General features: G+C 61.0%; 1 protein-coding gene across 10 annotated transcripts in view; it reads left to right on the forward strand.

Annotated features, from left to right (window-relative positions):
• The window catches only part of TNS1 (tensin 1), an 87,482-nt gene that overhangs the window by 46,354 nt on the left and 21,653 nt on the right, over positions 1-19,475 (forward strand). For 9 of the 10 annotated variants that reach the window (XM_067299230.1, XM_067299221.1, XM_067299222.1 and 6 more), the window contains 3 exons: positions 8,835-10,544; positions 18,407-18,603; positions 18,849-18,924. In XM_067299230.1, the coding sequence (XP_067155331.1) occupies positions 8,835-10,544; positions 18,407-18,603; positions 18,849-18,924 (1,983 nt within the window). The remainder of the gene's footprint in view (positions 1-8,834; positions 10,545-18,406; positions 18,604-18,848; positions 18,925-19,475) is intronic. The other variant, XM_067299227.1, reaches the window with a different exon arrangement.

Raw genomic sequence — 19,475 nt, forward strand, 5'->3', positions numbered from 1 at the left:
TTTATGGTTGTTCTCGCCTTATTTGGTCAGGGAATTGCACGCCGCATTTTTGGCACGGCAGGCGCGAGCGAGCGGCGGCCGGGGGCGGAGGGGGGTGAGGCTGGCACGGGGACCAGCGCTGGGCTGGGATCAGCTGCGGCTCCTCGCCTCTGCCACTGCCCTTCCCTGCGGCTCGGCGAAGGCTCCCCGGAGAAGCCGCTGCGCTGCAGGAAGACGGGATCTCCTGCGAGCCGGTGGGTTCCCCCCGCCCCGCGTCGCCGCTGACCCCCGTGCCGTGGCTGGGCACAGGAGCTCTCGGTGGGGGACGCCCTTTCTCTGGGTGCTTTGGCTCCGTTTGGGCATCCCATCCAGGCTTGGAAGGGCTGCTGGGCTAGATGGGCGCCCAATGGGCTGGGGGTGACCCTGAGTGGAAGGTAGCCCTGAAGCCAGAGGAGCAGGTGGATCCCGGGGGATCTACTGCGGGATCTGCTGGGGATGGTGCTGCCTTGGTGCTACCCTCGCCTCCAGTGTGCTTATTCTCAGGGGGCTGGGGAAGGGGAAACTGAGTCGCAGTGCAATTGGGATATGACAGGTTTTGCCCTGGGCAGGGAACACCCTGGGATTTGAACCCCCATCTCTCCCTGTTTGGCAGAGAGGGGTCTCGGCTGGGGCAGGCTACTGGAGCAGGGGGTCAAGCAGGCAGGAGATGCTCCCCAGACTGCCCCCAGTGGCAATGGTGCACCCTGTTAGCAAGAGTGAGGAGCCCTGCGATAGCACCTGCGGCCCCGTCCCACCGCGCGCCGTCCTCTCCTGCACTGCACAAGGTGGATCATGTCCCCGGGCGCCTTGCAGCTCCCCCTTGCCATCCTTCCGTCTCCCCGACGGGACTCAGGGACTGGTGCCGGCTCCGTGGCGGGTTCCCCTGGCGACTGCAGCTGCGATCAGGTGGAATGGTTGGCTCCGGAGGCTGATGATGGGGGTACTTCTTCCTTCAGCTGCATTTGGGGGTTCACGTGTCCCCTCCCCGGGGTGGAGCAGGCCGAAGGATGCTTCCAACAGCTCCTGGCGCCTCTGCTCCTTGCAGCAGCCTTGCTGCTTGCAGCCCTCTGCCTGGACACCGTGCGCATCGTGTCCTGTAGAGGGAAACCAGTAAGGTCCGAGCATCAGGGTCCAAAATGCTTATTTTTTTAGGGGTCTCCATTGTCAGGGAGCTTGTCAGTCGGACAAATCCGTGGGATCCCTCCAGGTGGGTTGCTCTGCAGGGAGCGGCGAGCGGGGCCAATCCTTTCCCTGCCTGTGCTGGCCCGAATGCCTGTGGGGCACTGAGTCGAGCTGCAGGCAGCCTTGCGCACCCCACGCTGCTTCCTCGAGAGGCCTTTCCCTAGCCAGTGGGGCTTGGGGGCTGCGCACTGCCGGGTTTGCAGCTTGCTGGAGGATCCCTGCAGAGACTTTTTTGGGGTACTGCAGAGCTGATTGGACACAGCTGGAAGGGGAACGTTTTTTGCCTAAACTTTGCTGAGAAAATCAGTGCTGTTGTGGAGCAGGGTGTGGGGTTAGGGCTCACCCGGAGCTAGCAGAGGGGTTGTCCCTGGGTTTGGAGCATGGTGGCACGAAGGGGGTGAACGCTGGGCTCCGTCCTGGCCATCGTCCTGCAGCAGCGTGAAATCGTGCAAAAGGGCCGGGCACATGTCCCCAACTCAGCAGCTCCCTGTAACCATCCTCACTTGGCCCTGCCAGCATGTCCTGGTGTCCGGCCTGCCCACCTCCCTCCCACGTCCCAGCCATGCCGTCCCTGCCATGGGCCGGCCCTGCATGCCTGCTCTTTGTGCCGAAGGTCTTGCTGACGCTGGAATGAAGGCGGTCGAGGCCTGGCCAAGTCCAACATCTGCTGGAGACTTGCTAAATCCCCACCTGAGTAATGCTTCTGGCGCGAGGTTTGGTCACGATCACGCGCATGCGTGCTGCCCTTCCTCGGTGCCGTTCGGCGGGGATGTCTCTGCTGTCCTGGGGTGCTGCTGGTGCCGGGAGGGAGATGGGGTTTTCCAGCACGGGGAACAGGGATTGCAGTGTCCCAGGTCAGCCCAGGCTGTGAAACCTTCCCAGCCGATGTTGTTGTCTTCCTCCTCCCGCCTCGGCTCCGCCGTCCCTCCCCGACCACCTGCCTGCTCCCCGCTTGCCCGGGGAGCCTGCGCTGTCCAGGCTCGCCAGCGGATGCCGGAGCGGGGAGGCGCAGGCCAGCCTGGCCCCGTGCCCCCAGGCTGTGGGTGTGCAGGACAGGGAGGTCTCCGCACCCCATCCCAGGGCGTCTCCCTCCGGCCGGGGCCGTGCTGGTCCTGCCACTCCTCCCGGCGCCTCCCATGCAGCTCAGCAGTGCGGCGCTGGCCCCGCTCGACCCATTGGTGCAAGCTGGGCTGGCCGAGGAGCTCGTCAGGGAAGGGTGTATAACCGGGGTGGGGAGCTGGCTGAACACCCTGCACCTCCGGCACGGCACGTCGCAGGGAGAGCCAGACCCCCAACGTGGCAGAGGCTGGGGGGATCCCAGGGCCCCCGAATTGAGCTGGAATCCAGTCTGGTGCCTTTCTATGGGTTGGCAGGTCCCTGGATAGGGGCGCTGTCAGGGGTTCCCTCCGTTATTCAGGGTCCCTGCGATGGGGTGGTGGCTGCCCTGGTGGGTAGCATCTCACGTAGCAGGGTTGCATCCTGCCCCACACGTCTGGGACTGAGGCTGCCAATCCCGTGGCCATGTGCAGCCTGCCTGGACAGAGTGGGTACACGGAGGCAGCGAGTGAGTCGCTCCGGAGGCGGGGAGCCAAGACGGACCAGGCTGGAGCTGTTAAAGCCATCGCCGAAGCTCCCAGCAGCGCTGGGCTGCTGCTCTCCCCCCTTTGTCTGGCTCCGTCCCCTGGCCGGGCTCGGTGGGGAGGGAGCCGCTGGCTCTCGTCTCGCCTTCGCCAGCTGACTAAAGCCGAAGGAATCTGATTCCCCCTCCCCATCCCGCCCCTCTCCATGGTTGTCTGCTCCAGCCACTGCAAGGTAAGGGCTCGGCGGGATGGGGGTTTTTGGGGTGCGGAGGGCCTGGCGAGGGGGGGCCAGCTCTGCACCTCCTCCCCGAGCATCAGGGACTGGCTAGGCTGGATGTGGCTTCCTTGGGCAATGAACTGGGAGGGTTTCTCCTTGTTTCTTGTGGTTGGTCCCCGCAGGGAAAATGCTGGAGCGTTGGAATGGACTGGGGATGCGGCTACCTAGCAGGGCTGGGATGCCAGGCAAGGAGAGGACAGGCTTGTCAGCTCTGACAGCTCAGCACCTTCCCTTTCCCCTTGAAACGTTCCTTGAAGTCAAACCCTGTCTGAGTAAGCGTGCATGAGAGAGCGCAAGCGCATGCGTCCAGCTGGACCTGCCTCTGGGAAGCAAGTGCTGTCAGCACCGGAGCTGGGGAGCCGCTCTGCCTGACCCCCTGTGAGGTGCCCATGGTTGCCAGGAGCTTTGGAAATGGGAAACAACCCCCCCCCCCAAAAAAAAAAAACAGTAAAAAAACAAGCAAAACAGAAGTCGGTTTTGTGAGGATGCTAACTTGGTGCTTTTCACTATTTGGACCAAAGGGGGCCCTGAGTCAGGGGGTTGTTTAGAAATGTGGCTGCTCTTAGCTCCCTGTGGGCATGGACCAGAACAGGGGAAATGTATGCTTTTTGGGGAATAGATTGGAGGTTTTGCATTTGCTTATGCATTTTGTATTTGCAAATGGATGCATAATATTTTGCTGTGTATTTTGGGTCGATGAAGCAGCAGAGTTTAGGGGAAAAGGGGATTAAATCTCACCTGGCTTCCAGGCAGGGCCAGGACGTGGGTTCGCGCACTGGTCTGCAATCACCTGGACTGGTGAATTGTGAGCACGTTCCCAGCGCAGATTTTGGCCTGGACCAACTAGGGAAGCGCCAGGCAGCTGCTGGGTGGATGTCAGTCATTCTGTGCCTCCTGCTCTGGGACAGGGCCATGCATGCCGTGGTCCTGCTCACCAATCCAGCGCTCACACGTTCACACTGTGGCGCTGGTGAGGGTTGCTGGTATCGCTCGTGGTGAGGATGGTGGCGGGGGAAAGGGCAGAGAAAGGGATTTGCAGAAATGGGGTGGGTTCGGCAGATTGCATCGAGAGAGCCAACACGGAGAGCTGTGGCCTTCAGAAGGGGTGGGTGGCTCGGCCACAAATGGTTTCTACTCTTCTTGAACTGTGTGTTTATTTAAGAAGGAGAAACTCAAGTCTCCAGTGAGACACTTGCATTTGCAATTCTGGTTGTGCCTCCCAGCTCCGTTAAAGCATTATGCGTTGCCTGAAGGGACATCCCCTCTTCCCACCCAAAATGTGTAGTTGCTCTTTGAGGACAGATGTGACATGTGTGCATGGTGGCACCAGGCAGGGCTGGGGGTCAAAAACTGGGGGGTTGCCGCAGCTGGGGGCCTCACCCTACCAGCCCAGTGGGGTGGTGCTCAGCACCTGGCGTGGGGAGGCTGCCTGAGCAGCTCGCTCTCTGGGAAACCGTCCGTCCGTCCAGCGGGCTGCCGCCGTGCCTAGGAAATGGTTAACGCAGTGCAGCCCTGCCTGCGGAGGAAGTAGTTAATATTCATAGCTCGGAGCTGTCTGTCCGGCTGTCCTTCCTTCATGGCAGCTGGTGTCTCACCCTCCCCGCACCTCGCTGGGGTTAACTGGGGCTGGGACTGTCGTCACGAAATTAGACGTGGGCATCCCCGAGCCCCCCTTTCCCGCTGCCTCTCCCCTTCCCCTGCGGCTCGGGGCTGCGAGAGCTCCCATCCCTGTGTGGTCTGGGAAGGAGGGGAAGGGAACAGCACCTCCTCTGTCTCCAGCCGATCTCCGCCAGCTCTCGCTGTCTTTCCCTCCTCCATCCTCCCCTCGGGTGCTCTGCCCCTCGGGTGGGCGCTGCACCCTTGTCCCGGGAGCCGCCCGGGGCCCCCGTCCCAGGGCTGAGCCCCTCCGTGGTGTCCTGCCATCGTGGCTCTGCGGGCGGCAGAGGGACCCTGTGGCTGCCGTGGGGACCCTCTCGCTCGCCCCGAGGGGCTCGCCAGTGGGGAGGGAATAGCTCTGTGAGAAGAAAAGCAAAGCCAAGGGGACCAACGCCAACCAAAGGCAGCCCCGGGCCGGCAGCTCCTGTCCTGGACGGACACACGGAGCCGGCTGCGGACGCCGTTTGAGCTGCCATCGTGCCAGGTCCCCTGGAGACCTCTGGTGCTGGAAGGAGCGAAGGAAGGGGAATTTGCCGCCCACTCCTTCTCTTCGCCTGGGATCTTTTCTTCCCCATCCCCTTTGGGTAAGTCCTGACTTTGCTTTTCTTTGAGTGTGATGGGATGGGGGGGAAAGGGGCAGGGGGCATGGGAAGTTCATGGCAGTGTCTCAGGGGCTGGGGTCACTCTTGGCGTCGTGTCTAGGCACACGATGAAACCAGAGCTGTGGGGGGCTGAGCTCTACCCTGTGGGGACTCAGCCTGGGTCCTTCACCCTATGAAGGATCCTGGTACCCTATGATCCTGCCTGCCAGCTCACGCTTTGCAGATGCTCCAGGGCTAGTGCTCTGGCTGTCCTGGAGTGGAGGGAGCAGGTGGGATGTTGTTTATGGCAGGATCAGGGAAAACACGGTGATGCCCCGACTTTCCCATGTCTGCCAAAGATGGGATTTGTGCTGGTGCAAGGTGTTGTTCAGTCAGACACTGCTGGACCCGAGGCAGCTGGCTGGGATTTGGGGAAACGGATCTTTCCTCTCCCCACCTGCCTGTCCCCCTGTGCTGCTGCCACATGTGTTGTGGACCAGGTTTTCTTCCAGGGATGAGCTGCAGGGTGTTGGGGAGGGAGAGGGCAGAGCATTGTCCCCCTGGGGGCAGCTAACAGTAACCAGGGCAGGACCAGTTTGGGCTTAGCAATTCCCCCAAGTGCGGCAATACGACCAGACTGATGACGCGTCTGGGGCTGAGCCCTGCCCAGGCCAGGATGGCACAGCCTGCCAGGCTGGAGCTGCTCTGACCTTCGGGGCTGAAATCTGACCTTGCTGGGAGCTGGGACCACTTTGCTGCAAACAGGAACCTGGGATCTTGCTGTTTTGTGGATGGTTGTTTTGGCTAAGACAGCCTGTGCCCCCTTTCCTCATTCTTATTTTTCGGGGCGGAGGGATTTTATCCAGCTTCTCAGGTGACAAATAGTTGATGGCCATATGATTGATAGCATGGTCTAGGGGTGACATGGGGGGCCTGGAGGTGTCAGGGAGTAGCAGATGCTTGGTCTTGGTATCAGAGCCGGGGGGACGTGAGGGGATGGGGACAGGGTGGGCTCTCAGGTGGGGGGCACAGCAGCCAGGGGACAAGTAGCTGGTCGAGGGTGGAGGTGCTGCAACCCTGTCCTTCCTTGCCACCCTGCTACTGCTCTTGGGCTGGGGACCACCAAACGTCCCCTGCCCCTGTCTGGCCAGAAAGAAGGTGGGATGGTGCATTTGGGGCTCTCTGGGCCTGCTGTGAACTGCATTGTGCCCCCTGCTGACCCTGCTTTCGAGATGTTTCTCCTGGCCCTGGGGCAATCCCCAGCCCACAGTCTAATTAAAGCCTTTCCTATCTATTTTTTCCCCCTGGAGCCATGTGCTTTCATTTATTTTTATTTATTCCCTTTTTCTTTCCCTCCCCCTGCTCTATTTATCCCTGCCTCCCCCACTGGCTCTCGCTGTATTTCCCGGGACCGGCCAGCGCCCATCTCTGCCTTCCTGCTTGTTGCACAGGAGGGCCAGGCGATGTCCCAGCTCCAAGCAATGTCTCAGCCTCTCGGGTGTTGACACTGCCCCGGACGCTCGCTTCTTTTTCCTTTCTCCCTTAATAAGAAGGGATTCCCTCCCTCTCTCCCCCTTTCTGGTGAGGGAGGTGTTGCCGAGTCAAACATTGTGAGTTCCTGCCTAAACTGGGTGGATTAAGTTGCTCTGAGTCTCCAGAAGAAACTGTGGACTCCCATCCTCACCTCCTTTCCCACGCCGGGGTGTTCGGGAGGACCTTGCTGCCCCTGCCAGGACTGCCCCAGCAGGGGGTCCCGGGGCATCGTCAAGCCCAGAAGGGTCTTTGAGACTTGTCCACCTCCTTGGGATGCCACTGGTCGCCGTGAGGGATTCAGGAGTGGAAAGTCGATGGTGAGGGGGCTCTTCCCAGAGTGGGAAGAGGCTGACTTGGTATGTTGTGTGCTGGGTGTTATTTTCTCCCCTCCGCTTCGCAGCGAGGAGGGGTTGGGCGGCTGCATGTCTTGGAGCTGTTGGGGGGCCACACGCGCGTGGCCAGCCTTGGCATGTCGGGATGGGCAAGCGTGGCACACCCAGCCCCACAAGTGGACAGGGACGGGTTAATGCAGCGCCAGTGCCCCCCGCTCAGGGGCTCGCTTTCGGAAGTGTTTTGCTCGCAGATAGGAGCGCTCTGATTTCACACTATCGCATTAGAGCTGTCTTCCGTTCCTGAGTCAGCCGCCTGGCCTCCGGCCAGAGAAGAGTCATTTTTTCCTCCAAAAGAAAGTGTTTAATGCTGCTTGCAGGCCCTTCCAGGAAACCTCGGCGGGGAGCTGGAAAAACAAGAGTCTGCAGCCCAGCCGGTGGCATGTGCGGTCTGGGGGAGGGACGGGCACGGCTCACAAGCCGTCCCCATTGCCATTTCAGCAGCCGGGGTCCCTGGGACTCCTCTTTGCACCCAAACACTGTGTGACCCATTGGGAAATCATTGAGGAGCACAGCCCGTGTTGCTGGGGGTGGCTGCTGCGGGGGCGGTTGGTGCTGGGATGCTAGGGAAGGGACATGATGCCAGCAGAGGGGGGAGCCGGGGCAGCTGCGTGGTGCAGGGAGTCCTGCCCAGGTTGCTGGAGGGCAAAGCGGTGACGTTGCTGTATCATGGCTGTCTCCTGGCCCGTTGGGGCTTGGCTGCAGAGTGGAGCTTACTGCTTGCACAGGCCTTGAATTGTGGCATCGGGGCATTTGGTGTCTTCTTGGGGAGGAGACGCTACATGTTGAGAGTTGAGCAGAAATGCTGCTTGTGCAGTAGGAGAGCTGTAGGAGCTGTGGAAGAGCATCTGGCCATGAGTAGAGGACCCAGGCAGATCTGTCCACCCTGAAGGAGGGAAGGGGAAGCACAGAAAGGGTGGGAACTTTTCTGTAGCCAGGGAAGAAAATGTCAAGGATGGGTGGCTGGCTGGATCCATGCATCATCTGGGAGGAGAGCGGGAGGAAGGAGTGGGTGGGGGGTGGGAAGGTGGGTCCTGAGTTCATCTGTTCACCATCCATGGGATGAACACATCCAGCTGACACAGACAGATCCTCAGCCTGTCCTCCTAAGGCCTGTGCATGCATCGCTCCCACCCTTTGCATGGCCACAGCCCTGTCAGTCTCCCCAGTGCCCTGTGGCCCTTTGGTTGAGCCCTGCAGAGAAGTAGGGACACCGTTACATGCAAGCTGATTCCCTATCAGCAGCCCTGACTGTCTTCATCGATGGATCCTGGAGGAGAATTGCCATTAACATTGGATTGAACCACGGGGGTTATTTACTGGGTGGCTTCAGAGCATGCGGTGCTTTCAGGGCAGGACAGCTGGAGGGAAGGACAGCGTGCGGAGCCAGGGCAGTGCGTGTGGAGCCACAGTGCATGGGGAGGGGAGATTTGGCTCCGGTGTCTTTGCATGGTGGCGCCTGTGGGATTGCGGAGGGTATTGAGGAGACGGCAGTGTTGGTAGTTAAGCATTACGGCGGCATGGAAGAGATCGAAACCATCGGCTAATGGGACCCATTAGCTCCATGCAGAGAGCCAGCAATTGATCTCAGGTCTCGTGTTCGTTTCTCCCCCTGCAGAGGTTGGGCACACGCAAGGGCCCCTGGACGGGAGCCTCTACGCTAAGGTGAAGAAGAAAGACTCCCTCCACGGCAGCACTGGTGCCGTCAACACCAACCGCCTCCCGCTCTCAGCAACACCGAACCATGTTGAGCACACGCTCTCGGTGAGCAGCGACTCAGGCAACTCCACCGCCTCCACCAAGACCGACAGGACCGATGAGCCGGGGGCGCCTGGGGCGCCTGGTGGCCACACGGTGCTGAGCCCTGAGGAGAAACGAGAGCTGGATCGTCTCCTTGTTGGCTTCGGCTTGGAGAGTGCGGCGCCCATGCGCAACCACGCGCAGGGCCCTGTGCCCGCTCGCTTGCCCGCCATGCCGGGCCGCCATGTGGTGCCAGCTCAGGTGCACGTCAATGGGAACGCTGCACCACTCGTGGCCGAGCGGGAGACAGATATCTTAGATGATGAGCTGCCCAACCAGGATGAGCACAGCGTGGGCAGCCTGGGCACACTCTCCTCCTTGGATGGCACCACCACCACCAGTGAGGCTGGGTACCATGAGGCACCCCGCGTAGGGAGCCTCTCATCCCTGCCCAATGGTCCTTCAAGCTACAACGGCACCGAGAAGCTGCTCAAAGAGGGACTCTACGACTCAGAGTCGCTCTCCAATGGTGGCTACCCCTACAACAACCAGAACACGCTGATGGGGCATCACCTCCGCGACCCGCTGGCTCACCTGCGGCCTTCAGCGTCTGCTCAGGAGAGCCTGGCCAGCTACCCACAGAGGCAGCCGGTCTCGCCTGCCCCGGTCTGGCTCCAGCCCCAGCCACTGGCCAGTGTCCAGCCCTACTTGTACAGCTATGACCCTCCTGGTGCCTATCGCTCCCAGTCCTTCCCGGCAGTGGACGTGGCCAAGTACGAGACGAATCCTGCGCTGCCCCAGGCCCCAGCTCGCAGCACCAGCAGCCGGGAGGCCGTGCAGAGGGGCTTGAATTCCTGGCAGCAGCAAGGCGGAAGTCGGCCACCTTCCCGGCAGCAGGATGGCGGCTTGGAGAGCCACAGCCCCAGCGTGTCCAGCTGCAGCCCCCAGCCCAGCCCGTTGCAGCTTGTGCCCCCTCACAGCCACAGCATGCCCGAGTTCCCTCGGGCACCCTCCCGCCGGGAGATTGAGCAGTCCATCGAAGCGCTTGATGTCCTCATGCTCGACCTCGCTCCCACCGTGCACAAGTCGCAGAGCGTGCCCATGGCCTCCCGTGAAGACAAGCCAGGGCCCCTGGTCTCCTCACTGTCAGCCCAGCCTGTCTCGGGCCTCTATGCCCAGCCAGCTCTGCAGGTGGCCCAGCCAAGGTCCTTTGGCACCTCCTTGAGCCCCACGGTCTCCGAACCTGTGCCCAAAGCCTATTCTCCCGTAGGTCGAGGCACTGGGGAGCCAGACTACATGGTGCAGGATTACCGGGAAACCTATTCGCCCTACAGCTACCAGCCGCCTCTGGTGCCAGAGCCGAGGAGTTACAGCCATGCCCCAGCCAGTGCCCCAGTGAGCGTCGTCCCGATCAGCACCTCGTACAGCCCCGCAGGATCTCAGCAGCTCCTGGTCTCTTCCCCACCTTCCCCTACAGTCCTGGCACAAACCCAGCTGCCACCCAAGGAACTGGAGAGCTGTGAAGACCTGTCGAGATCAGCAGAAGAGCCCTTGAATCTGGAGGGGCTGGTGGCCCACAGGGTGGCAGGTAGGATGCTTTGATTCCTTTGGGGGATGGGAGGGACTGTGTGTCCTGAGATGCCAGAGCCCACAGAGGTGGCATGGGGCTGCAAAATGTTGGGCTGGTGTGCCTGGCTCAGCTGAGGTGCTCCGTGGGGCTGCAGGGGCCTGGAGGAGGGAGGGATGGTTCCCCACGTAGGGCAGTGGAGAGCCGCGGTGACTCCTTGTCTGTGCCAGATCTAGGCTTGCCGCTCGGCCACTCGAGAGTGGATGTGCCCTCTGTCGTCTCTGGCGTTGGGTGGGCTGGCACCCAGCTCCAAGCCCGTGGAAGGTGGCAGTCTGTGCCGCTCTCTCCTTGGCACCATGGAGCGCCGGGGCAGGCTGAGCCCTTGCCATGGCTCTGCTCCCTGCAGCGTGCTGTCTTGGGGCTGCTGGTGCAGCGGGAGGGAAATAGTTGCCCTGACCTGTGCTGGCAGACGCTCGCAGCAGCAGCGACCGGAAGGGAGAGAAGAGGTGTCCAAGGGGTTGGGCTCTTGCCTGCGGGGAGCAGTGCTGAAGCCCGGCTCCCCCTTCTGAGCCCTTGGGGGCACTGAGCTGGGGTTTCTCCTGCAGCAGGGCTGCTCACTGGGTCATGGAGGGATTCCTTCCTTTCAGGGAGAATATGGCCCAGTTAGGAATGATATTTCCAGCTCTGACTGATGGTGTCCTGTCTGGACCCCTCCTTGGGTGCGGTGCTGCCAGTGCCTGGAGCATGCTCCGGTTTAAGGTGCAGAGCATGTGCCTGTGTTGCATGTAGCTGGCTCCTCTCCGACTGCAGCCCCCTCCTTTCCCCCCAGGGTGTGGGGCTCTGGGCTCACGTCACCTCCCAAGCAGCCTGGGTGCTGCCAGAGGGGGAACCGTGGTGCAGGGCGGCAGCAGCATCCCCTGCCTTGCTTCAGGCCCTGCTCTCTGGGGCTCCCCGCCTTGGTTTTCTGCTCTGGTTGCAGCCAGCTGGACCTCTGGAGGTTTGGAAATGGACCTGGTGTGTGTGTGGGCACCCAGGTGATGGGAAGGCATTTCCCAGCCCAGCTGGAGAGGAGGAACAACACGGCATGGTTGGGTGCAATGCAGAACACTGGTGCCATGGGTGGCTGAAGGTGTTTGCTCCATGCCATGGAGGGGAAAACTGTGTGCTTCAAATTCCTGCCCTCCCCTGGCTCCAGCTCAGGGAGACTGGGGGCACAGGGGGTGCCAGCCCCCCCCAGGAATGGGCTCCCATTGCCCTGGAGCAGCATGGAAGCCCTCCCTCCATGCTCTTTGAATGAACAGTTGTTTAATTGTGGAGCGACATTTGGGAAGGATTCGGGGATGTGTCCAGGCTTAGGGCCAGCTCGTGATGCTGAGGCTTGGCAGCTCCGTCCGTTCCAGCTCTGTGCTCAGTCCAGAAACTTGCAAGGTATTAGAGGGAGGGGGAAAAGGCTTGGCTGGAAAAATACAACCAGCACCAGCCCACCAGGCACTGGGCTGAGTCATTGCGGCACCGGGGTGGGGGGCAGGAGGGGTGCCAGTGGCGTGGGGAAGGACTGGGGGTTGGAGGGGTGGTGGTGGGCAGCTTGCATCCATCCAAACCCAATCTTTGTGATTCAGATCCACAGAAGTACTTGGGGACCCAGGGCTTGTGCAGAGGGTTTAAAAAATCCCAAGGACATACAGATGCCCAAACCCCTGTGTTTCTCTGGACTGAATATTGCAATAAGAAGCATCCCCACACCCCTCAAAATCCTCCTAACAGCTACAGGGAGGGAAAAAAAATGGGGTGGAAAAGAGCAGAGCCCCCCAGGAGAGGAGGGGGCAGTTAACAGTCTCTGGCACCATCCCAATGGGTAATAGCATTTGCAGTGAGTCAGAAATGGATGTTTGCTTGTGTTTATCAAAAACTCTTGCCCCAACTCGGCGGGTCTGGGGAAGGGTCGTAGAGGCTGGGCCGGAGTGAGGCACATCCCCCCACAGTGCTGGGCTTCCCGGGAAGGAGAGCAGCCCAGGGCCAGTGCCCACCCACGTCCAGCTGTCACCGATGGAGCCTGGCTGTCCACCCCTGGCGGGGACGTGCAGGCGGGCGCCTGACCTCCGGCGGGAACAAGGCGTCCTCAAGGCAGCGCTGGGGCTGGGAGGAGATGGCCGTGGCGTTGGGGCTGGGTTTGTTTACATTCCCTGCTGCTATAAATTGCCCAGTGTGTCCCGGTGCAGCAATGAGGAGCATCTCACACCTCCTCTGTGCCCGGAGGGTGAGCACTCCCGCTCCCGTTTCCCACAGGGCAGTAGAGGGACAGGGATGGTCCTTCACGTCCCCGTTACCTCCCAGCTAGGCATCTGGGGACATCCCTTCTCCTTGCCCAGGACCCCGGGGCATGTCATGCCTGGGCACCCCGAGATGCAAAGCCCAGGATGGCCATGACGGGTTGTCCCTGGTTGCCCATTGTGGTGTTTGCTGGTCTCTTTGCTGGGCAGCTGCTCTCTGGCCACGCCGGCCCGTACAGGGCTGGTGGAAGATGGAGGGGACCGGTGCGGTGTCTTCCCTGAGGGGACAGGTCAGAGCATCAGCTGGACATTTACAGTGTGGCACGAGGCTGTGCGTGGCTGGGAGCTGTCGTTCATTTCCCACTGGGAGCAGAAGGGGCGCGTGGAGCCGGGTGCAGGGGGCTGAGGTGAAGCGAAGGCTCCCTTGGACCCCAAGCAACTGCAGGCCCATCCTTGGGAGCCCGACTAATATTTTCTCTTGTTCTTTTCCTCTCTCTCCCTATTGTCTGTTGTGATATATGTCCTGTCTGTCCGTCTGCCACTTCCTTTCCCTGTGGTGGACCGTGTCTGTCTCCTGTGGTCTCCCACCCTCCCCTCCATCCCCTTTGCACCCCCTGTCCTGGGTGCACTGACAGAGTACAACGCCAAGCTCAGGGACCTCTGCAAGAGCACCAAAGCCCCCCGTCCTCCTCTGAGCCAGCCACGGTCCTTCTCCTTCTCCGGTTTGTTCTGTTCCACCTTCCTCTTTCCTTCTCCTCTCTCCTTCCTTCCTTCTCCTCCCTCCTTCCATCCTTCTCTGCCTTCCTTTCTTCTCCTCCTCTTTCCTTCCCCTCCATCTTTCCTCCACTTTTCCTGCATGCTGAGTGCTCCGTGTGTTGCATGGACACAGGATGGGGGGAGGCTCAGGAGACCTTCTCACACAGGATTGATCCCCTTTTTCAGCAGGGCGATGCTCAATCCCCCCCCCCCCCCCAACACACCCTGAGCTCCTCCAATGGATGGTGGAGCCCCTGGCCCTGGGTACAGACTCTCCCACCCACACTGGGCTTTGCTTCTCATTCAATCCCCGGAACTGTTGTCTGGTGGGTTTTATTTTTGTGCCATGTCCTGATGCTCACTCTAGCCCCTCAGAGCTTTGCCCCAGCCCTGGCTTGACCCCCGGGGAAACAAGGGCAGGGGTGCAGTTTGGCAAACCCCCGATTCAGCCAGCCTCTGGCATGGCAGGATCTTGCCTGCCCCAAACCTGGGGGCTTCCCTGCACGGGACTGTCCACAGCCAGGCAGTACAAGCTGCAAAGGCTGAATTTTAAGTAGTGTGGCTTTTGCAGGGCAAGCGCATGCCTTGCTCCTTGGAGGTGAATTTCCGCTGGGCTGCCAGGCCTGAGCGAGCAGTGCTGAGGACCTGCTCAGCTCCCATGCAGCAATCTGCAGGTTTTGCATCCATGCATCCCCAGGGCAGGCAGGAGGAGGGGGATGGAGAGGGGCTGGGGGCAGAGCTGGGGGACAGATGGTGAAGAGTGGGCTGGGGATTCACCGCTTTTGTGGGTGACTTCTCTCTCCCCACTAGCCACCTTGGGTTTCTCCCCAGGAGAACCGAAGAGGTTTGAACCCTCCAAATCCTTGACTCAGAATAAAGTATTCTGCCTGTGCCTGTTTGCAGTGACGAACAGTGCTGCCGGCTGTGCTGTGCTGGGGACACAGCCTGCTCTTAAGCATCCCTGAGGCTAGGGACAAAGCCACCAAGCTGGCTGGGGGCAGATCGTGGCAGGGAGGATAGGAGCCCCGTGCCCGTCATGGCAAAGCCAGACTGGCCGTGCACATGCAGTCCTGACTCAGCTACTGATGTGGACCTGGCCATGAATTCCTCCAGAGGATGGGCTATAAAATCAGAAGCAGGGTTTATCTGGGCTTAATTCAGGGCTGCCCTGTGGCTGCCGAGCCTGGCATGCTGCTTTTGGCCACTGCCGGCACATGCTGTTCATGCCTCGAGCACACCTCTCTCACCGAGGGACTGTGCATCAGCCCCAGCTGCACACACAGATGGTTGCGTTGAAAAAGTGCCTTGGGTGGAGGGTAGAGGTAGACGTGGCTCTGGCCTGTGGGATGGACGAGAGTCTGACTCTGGCGGAGAGCAGTCCGGGGCGATGCCTGCTGCTGTGCCTCATGCAGGGAGGAATCAAGTTTTCACCTCTCTGGCGCTGGGCGTCCTGTGTCCCAGCCCAGCTGTTAACGGCTGGGTGCAGCATCCCCCGGCGCAGTGGGGACATAGTGCCAGATTAGCGAGTGAAACTGGCTTGCAGCAGGGGCGGCAGCGGCGGTGTGAGGCAGGGGGAGCAATGGGGGCGCAGCCTGCTGTTCGGCGTTTTGGCTGCTCTCGGAGCGCCGTGATGGGGAAACCTCGTTCGCGCAACCGGGCAGGGCGTCCTTGGGGAGTGTGAGCTGGCCGTGGACGGGTGGGCTGCGCGACGCCGTGCCCCTGGGGACAGTTTGCCCTGCCAAAGCCGGGCTGGGCTGCACATCTGTGGGGGGGGCACACCAAGTGGGGATAAGGACACTTTAATTTTCAAGAGTCGTTTCCAGCACAGAAATCACCCGGGGGGTCGGGGAAGCTGTGCTCAGAGCCTGGGTTTCCTCCAGGCTTTGCTGCAAGTGCCCTGCGATGTTTCCCACTCTCAGCTTCCGAACAATGAGTCCCTTTTTCCCCTCCTCCCTCCCCTCCCCGCCGTCCCCGTCTGTTTTCCATTTCTGGGGAGCAGAGAAGCGAAAGTCCGGTGAACTCATGGGTGTCTTGAGCGCAGGGCACAGAGAGCGGGATTCAGTGCCGCGCAGGCACTTGGCCGGTGCCGCCAAGCGCTGGCTGCTCCCGGGAGCTGTGGGGGCTGTGGCGGCTCCTGCGTCGCCCTGCGTCCTTTTGCCAAGCAGTTTTCCTCCAAGACCCGTGCACTGATTCCCACGTGGCCCCCTCCTCCCACCTCCTCTTGGCCGTTCTCCTTGGGGTGTCCAGCCACGTGCTCCCTCCCTGTCCCCTCTCCGCCTGCTTGGAGTCTGGGGACACCCACGTGCATCGTGGCCGGGTGGCACAGAGCCACGGCCGATCCCTGTGCCAGACTGGGAGGCCCCATGCTGCAAACAAGTGATGTGCACTGCCAGCCGTGCTCCAGGGACCTGGCTGTTGTGCCTCCTGAGTTAAAAAAGCAAGCAACGCGAACGCATGCAACTTGAGGTGGGGCCCAGTCCTCGTCTCTCTGCAATGCTCAGTCTCTGCAGCTCACTTTGGGATAGGCCGAGGGATGCTCCCAGTGGTGTTCTTGCAGCTTGTGCTCATCCACGAGCGTGCAGGACACAACACTCGGTGCATGAAGCAGAGAGAAGAAAAGAAAACGCAGAGCTTTGCTTTATTTTTTCCCCATTTATTTTCTTCCTGTGCTTGCAACTTAGGGGTTCATTCGCTTAGAAGAAGAAGTGGAGCAAAAGATTTAGGATGGCGGCTTACAGCGCTCCTGATCGGCCGCCGTGTCTGCGTCACAGCTTCTCAGAGCCCCTTTCCCGTCCCCCTGTGCTCACCGACGGCCTTTTTAACTGCCTGGCCCTGCCCCCCGGGCCGGGGCCCGCCGCCTCCCGAGCCACCGAGCACCTGCAGACGGGATCGGGGAGTTGTGTTTCAAAGCTGCTCTTAGTGGAATTTTCCAGGCCGCCTCCGCTGCTCGAGCCAGCCCCGCTGGCGCGCGGCCCCCGCCTCTCAGCCCGGCCGCTTCTCCCCAGAGCGGTGATTTTATTGTTGTTGCCATTAACTGCACTGATTATTTGGAAATGCATCCACCTCCCTCACTAGCTCTGAGCCCGTCCCCGGGCCAGGAAAACTCTGACGCCGCTTGCACACGGCTTTGTTAGCGAGCGGTATGCGCAGAGAGAGAGGAGAGGTCAGCGGGCCCGAGGAGTCAGTGCCGTTCGCAGCCCCAGAGAGTGACGGGAAGCAGCTGATGGCTGGTTTTTCTCTGCGAGCCCGTGGGAAAGGAGTTGGTGTTTGAAAAGTGCATTTCCTGGGGAATGATATTGTCCTTTGATTTATTTATTTATTTATTTATTTGGCGTGCTGGGTCAAGAGGATTGCAAGCGCTCTCTGGCTCTGCAGGAAAGGCTGAGGGGACAGTGCTGTCGCCTGTGCCAGCCCCCACGTTGCCGTTCCTGCTTGCTGCGGCATCTCCCTGCTACCGCGGCGCTCTGGCTGGGGTTGCGCTGGAAGCTCAGGGGTACGGCCGGGGGCCACGGGATGTTGTCGGCCCCTCTCTGGGGCAGGGCGAGCAGCGGGTCTGAAATGGGGGGGTTGCCTCACTGCCGCGTGGGTCCCGGGGAGCAGAGGGACTGCAGCGCGGCTCTGAGTTGCACCCATGATAACTCTGTGCAGTCTCTGCTGAGGCCTCCTGCACCAAACCTGGCACCATGGCTGATTTGGGGAGCTCCTGCTCGGAGCACAGCCTGTGCCAGCCCTGGGTGCCAGTTAACCTCCTTGTGAGGGGAGCTCCAGCGTGGGGCCAGCTGGAGTGGACCTTACGTCTGGGCCTTGCTGGGCACTGGGAGAAATGGGGTCCCATCCTTCATTCCAGCCCTCCAAGCACCCTCTGCCCCATGCTCGCTTTGCCCCATTCCTCGGCTTTCTCCCCCTCAGCCCTGCTCTGTGGATGAGCTAGGATCTCTGGTGGGATCTATCCCACATTTCCCTTCAGTGACTTGCTCACTCCCTACTTCGCCACTGGGACTAAGTGCCCCTTGGCCCTGCCCCATGCAGCAGGCGATGCTTTGCAAGGTAATTGCCCTCCTTTTGTTGGGGGCATAAAAGGGGAGAGACCTGGAGGGAGATGGAAAGACTGGTCTCCCACGTTAGAAAAGCTTGTGCTGGGGAGGCAGGGGAGCAGCAGTGGTTTGCTGTGATTCCCTGCCCCATCCCTCTGCGTAGCCCTTCCACCTGACTGGGTGCTCCCTCTGCCTTGGGGACTTGCTGCAGAAACACACCTTTTCCTCTGCTGTAATTGAAGCCACTTCTGGCTGCAGGAGCAGGGATGCAGCCCAACACAGCTCCTCCAGCATGGGGGGAACTGGCCCTCTCCCCCGCGAAGCACCTGCTATCCTGGGGGCAGATCCTGGCCCTTGTGCAGCCTGCAGGTCCCCACGTGCTTTGGGGGCTCGGGCAGGCAGCTACCCCCTTGTTCTGTTAGCCGTTGCCGGCTCTCCGGGCTGTTGGAGGATGCTCGTACCCACCATAGCTGGTGCTGGGGGATGCTCTGCCCAGCTGAATACTAGAGCCAGGCGGTGCTTGGGAAGGCTAAAGCAGTGATCTGGATGCTAGCCACAGAAAAAAAAAGCAAGCCTGGCTTGCTTTTCTGCTCGGCTATGGGCCACTGCTTTAGGGAATATCCGATCCAGCTTGAAACGGGCCGTGCCAGGGGGTTAGATGCTGCCCTGAGATGGGGCCAGGTGAAGCTGCCGTTCCGGCCGGACACAGCCCCGGGGAGGCCTCTCGAATCAGCCTTCTGTCAGCCCTGGGGAATCTCTTCCTGGTCCCCGGCTCAGCTGGTGTCTCCTGACTGCATTGCCCGCCCTGTGCTTGCCCCCGCAGGGGTGCAGTCTCGGGAGAAGCCTCCAGATGAGAGCGCTGTCCCTGCCCGCAAACGGCCCCCCAGCGAGAGCCACTATGAGAAGAGCTCACCGGAGCCCAGCTCGCCGCGCAGCCCCACGGTCCGTTCGCCTGTGCACAGTGTCTCGCCCGAGGTGGTCAGCACCATCGCGGCCAACCCTGGAGGGAGGCCCAAAGAGGTGCGATTGGGCTCGGCCGTGGGTGGGCAGCTGGTGGGGGGAGATGGCTGGGGAGGGGGAGGGCCTGAAGATTGCTAGTGGACCTTTAGCATCCACAGCATCCCATGGCAGGAGGTTCAGGGTTAAGTCATGCTTTTTGTGGTGTTTTTTAGCAGGGAAGATAGGAAAACCTTCCCCTTGCTCCCGGTGTCCTGGAGGTGCATGTTGTGGGGATGGGACTGACCCTTTCTCTTGCTCTCGTGCAGCCTCACCTCCACAGCTACAAGGAAGCCTTCGAAGAGATGGAGGGTGCCTCCCCCACCAGCCCACCCCCCAGCGGCGGTGAGATTTCTCCCCCCACCCCAGCCTTCCCCGTCTCGCCACAAACCCCTTACTCCAACCCCTGTAAGTGCCGCGGCTCCGGGAGGTGGAGGGGCTCAGTGGGTGGCTTTTGGCAAGCCAGAGAGATGCCAAGGGTCAGACAGCTCCAGGCTCCAGACATCCACCACCATGTTCATCACTCCTCCTCTCTCTCTCTCTTCTCCTTTCTCCCCTTTGCATCCCACCGCCTGCTGGTCCAGTGCCTCCTGCTGCTCCGCAACATCCCACACCCGGCACCTTCCTCTTGGCTTTTCCCTGTCCTCCATGCACTGGGGCAATTTGCAGCAGGGATCCTGAGGCTGGACGGGAGAGAGGTGGCAGGGTGTGCAAGACAGCATTGGTCCCCCCCACCCACACCAGCACCTCCCCATCTTTCCTAATGGCACAGCATAAAACCAGAGACGTTGCTGTAGCGGGAGAGCGGGGGGAGGCAGGAGGGGTAGGATAGATGCTCGGGGCAGTCTCTTACAGGCAGTGTCACTTCTCGCTCACTATTTCCAGTGCAGGAGGGG

The sequence above is a fragment of the Apteryx mantelli genome, chromosome 6, assembly GCF_036417845.1.
Source record: "Apteryx mantelli isolate bAptMan1 chromosome 6, bAptMan1.hap1, whole genome shotgun sequence".
Taxonomy (NCBI): domain Eukaryota; kingdom Metazoa; phylum Chordata; class Aves; order Apterygiformes; family Apterygidae; genus Apteryx; species Apteryx mantelli.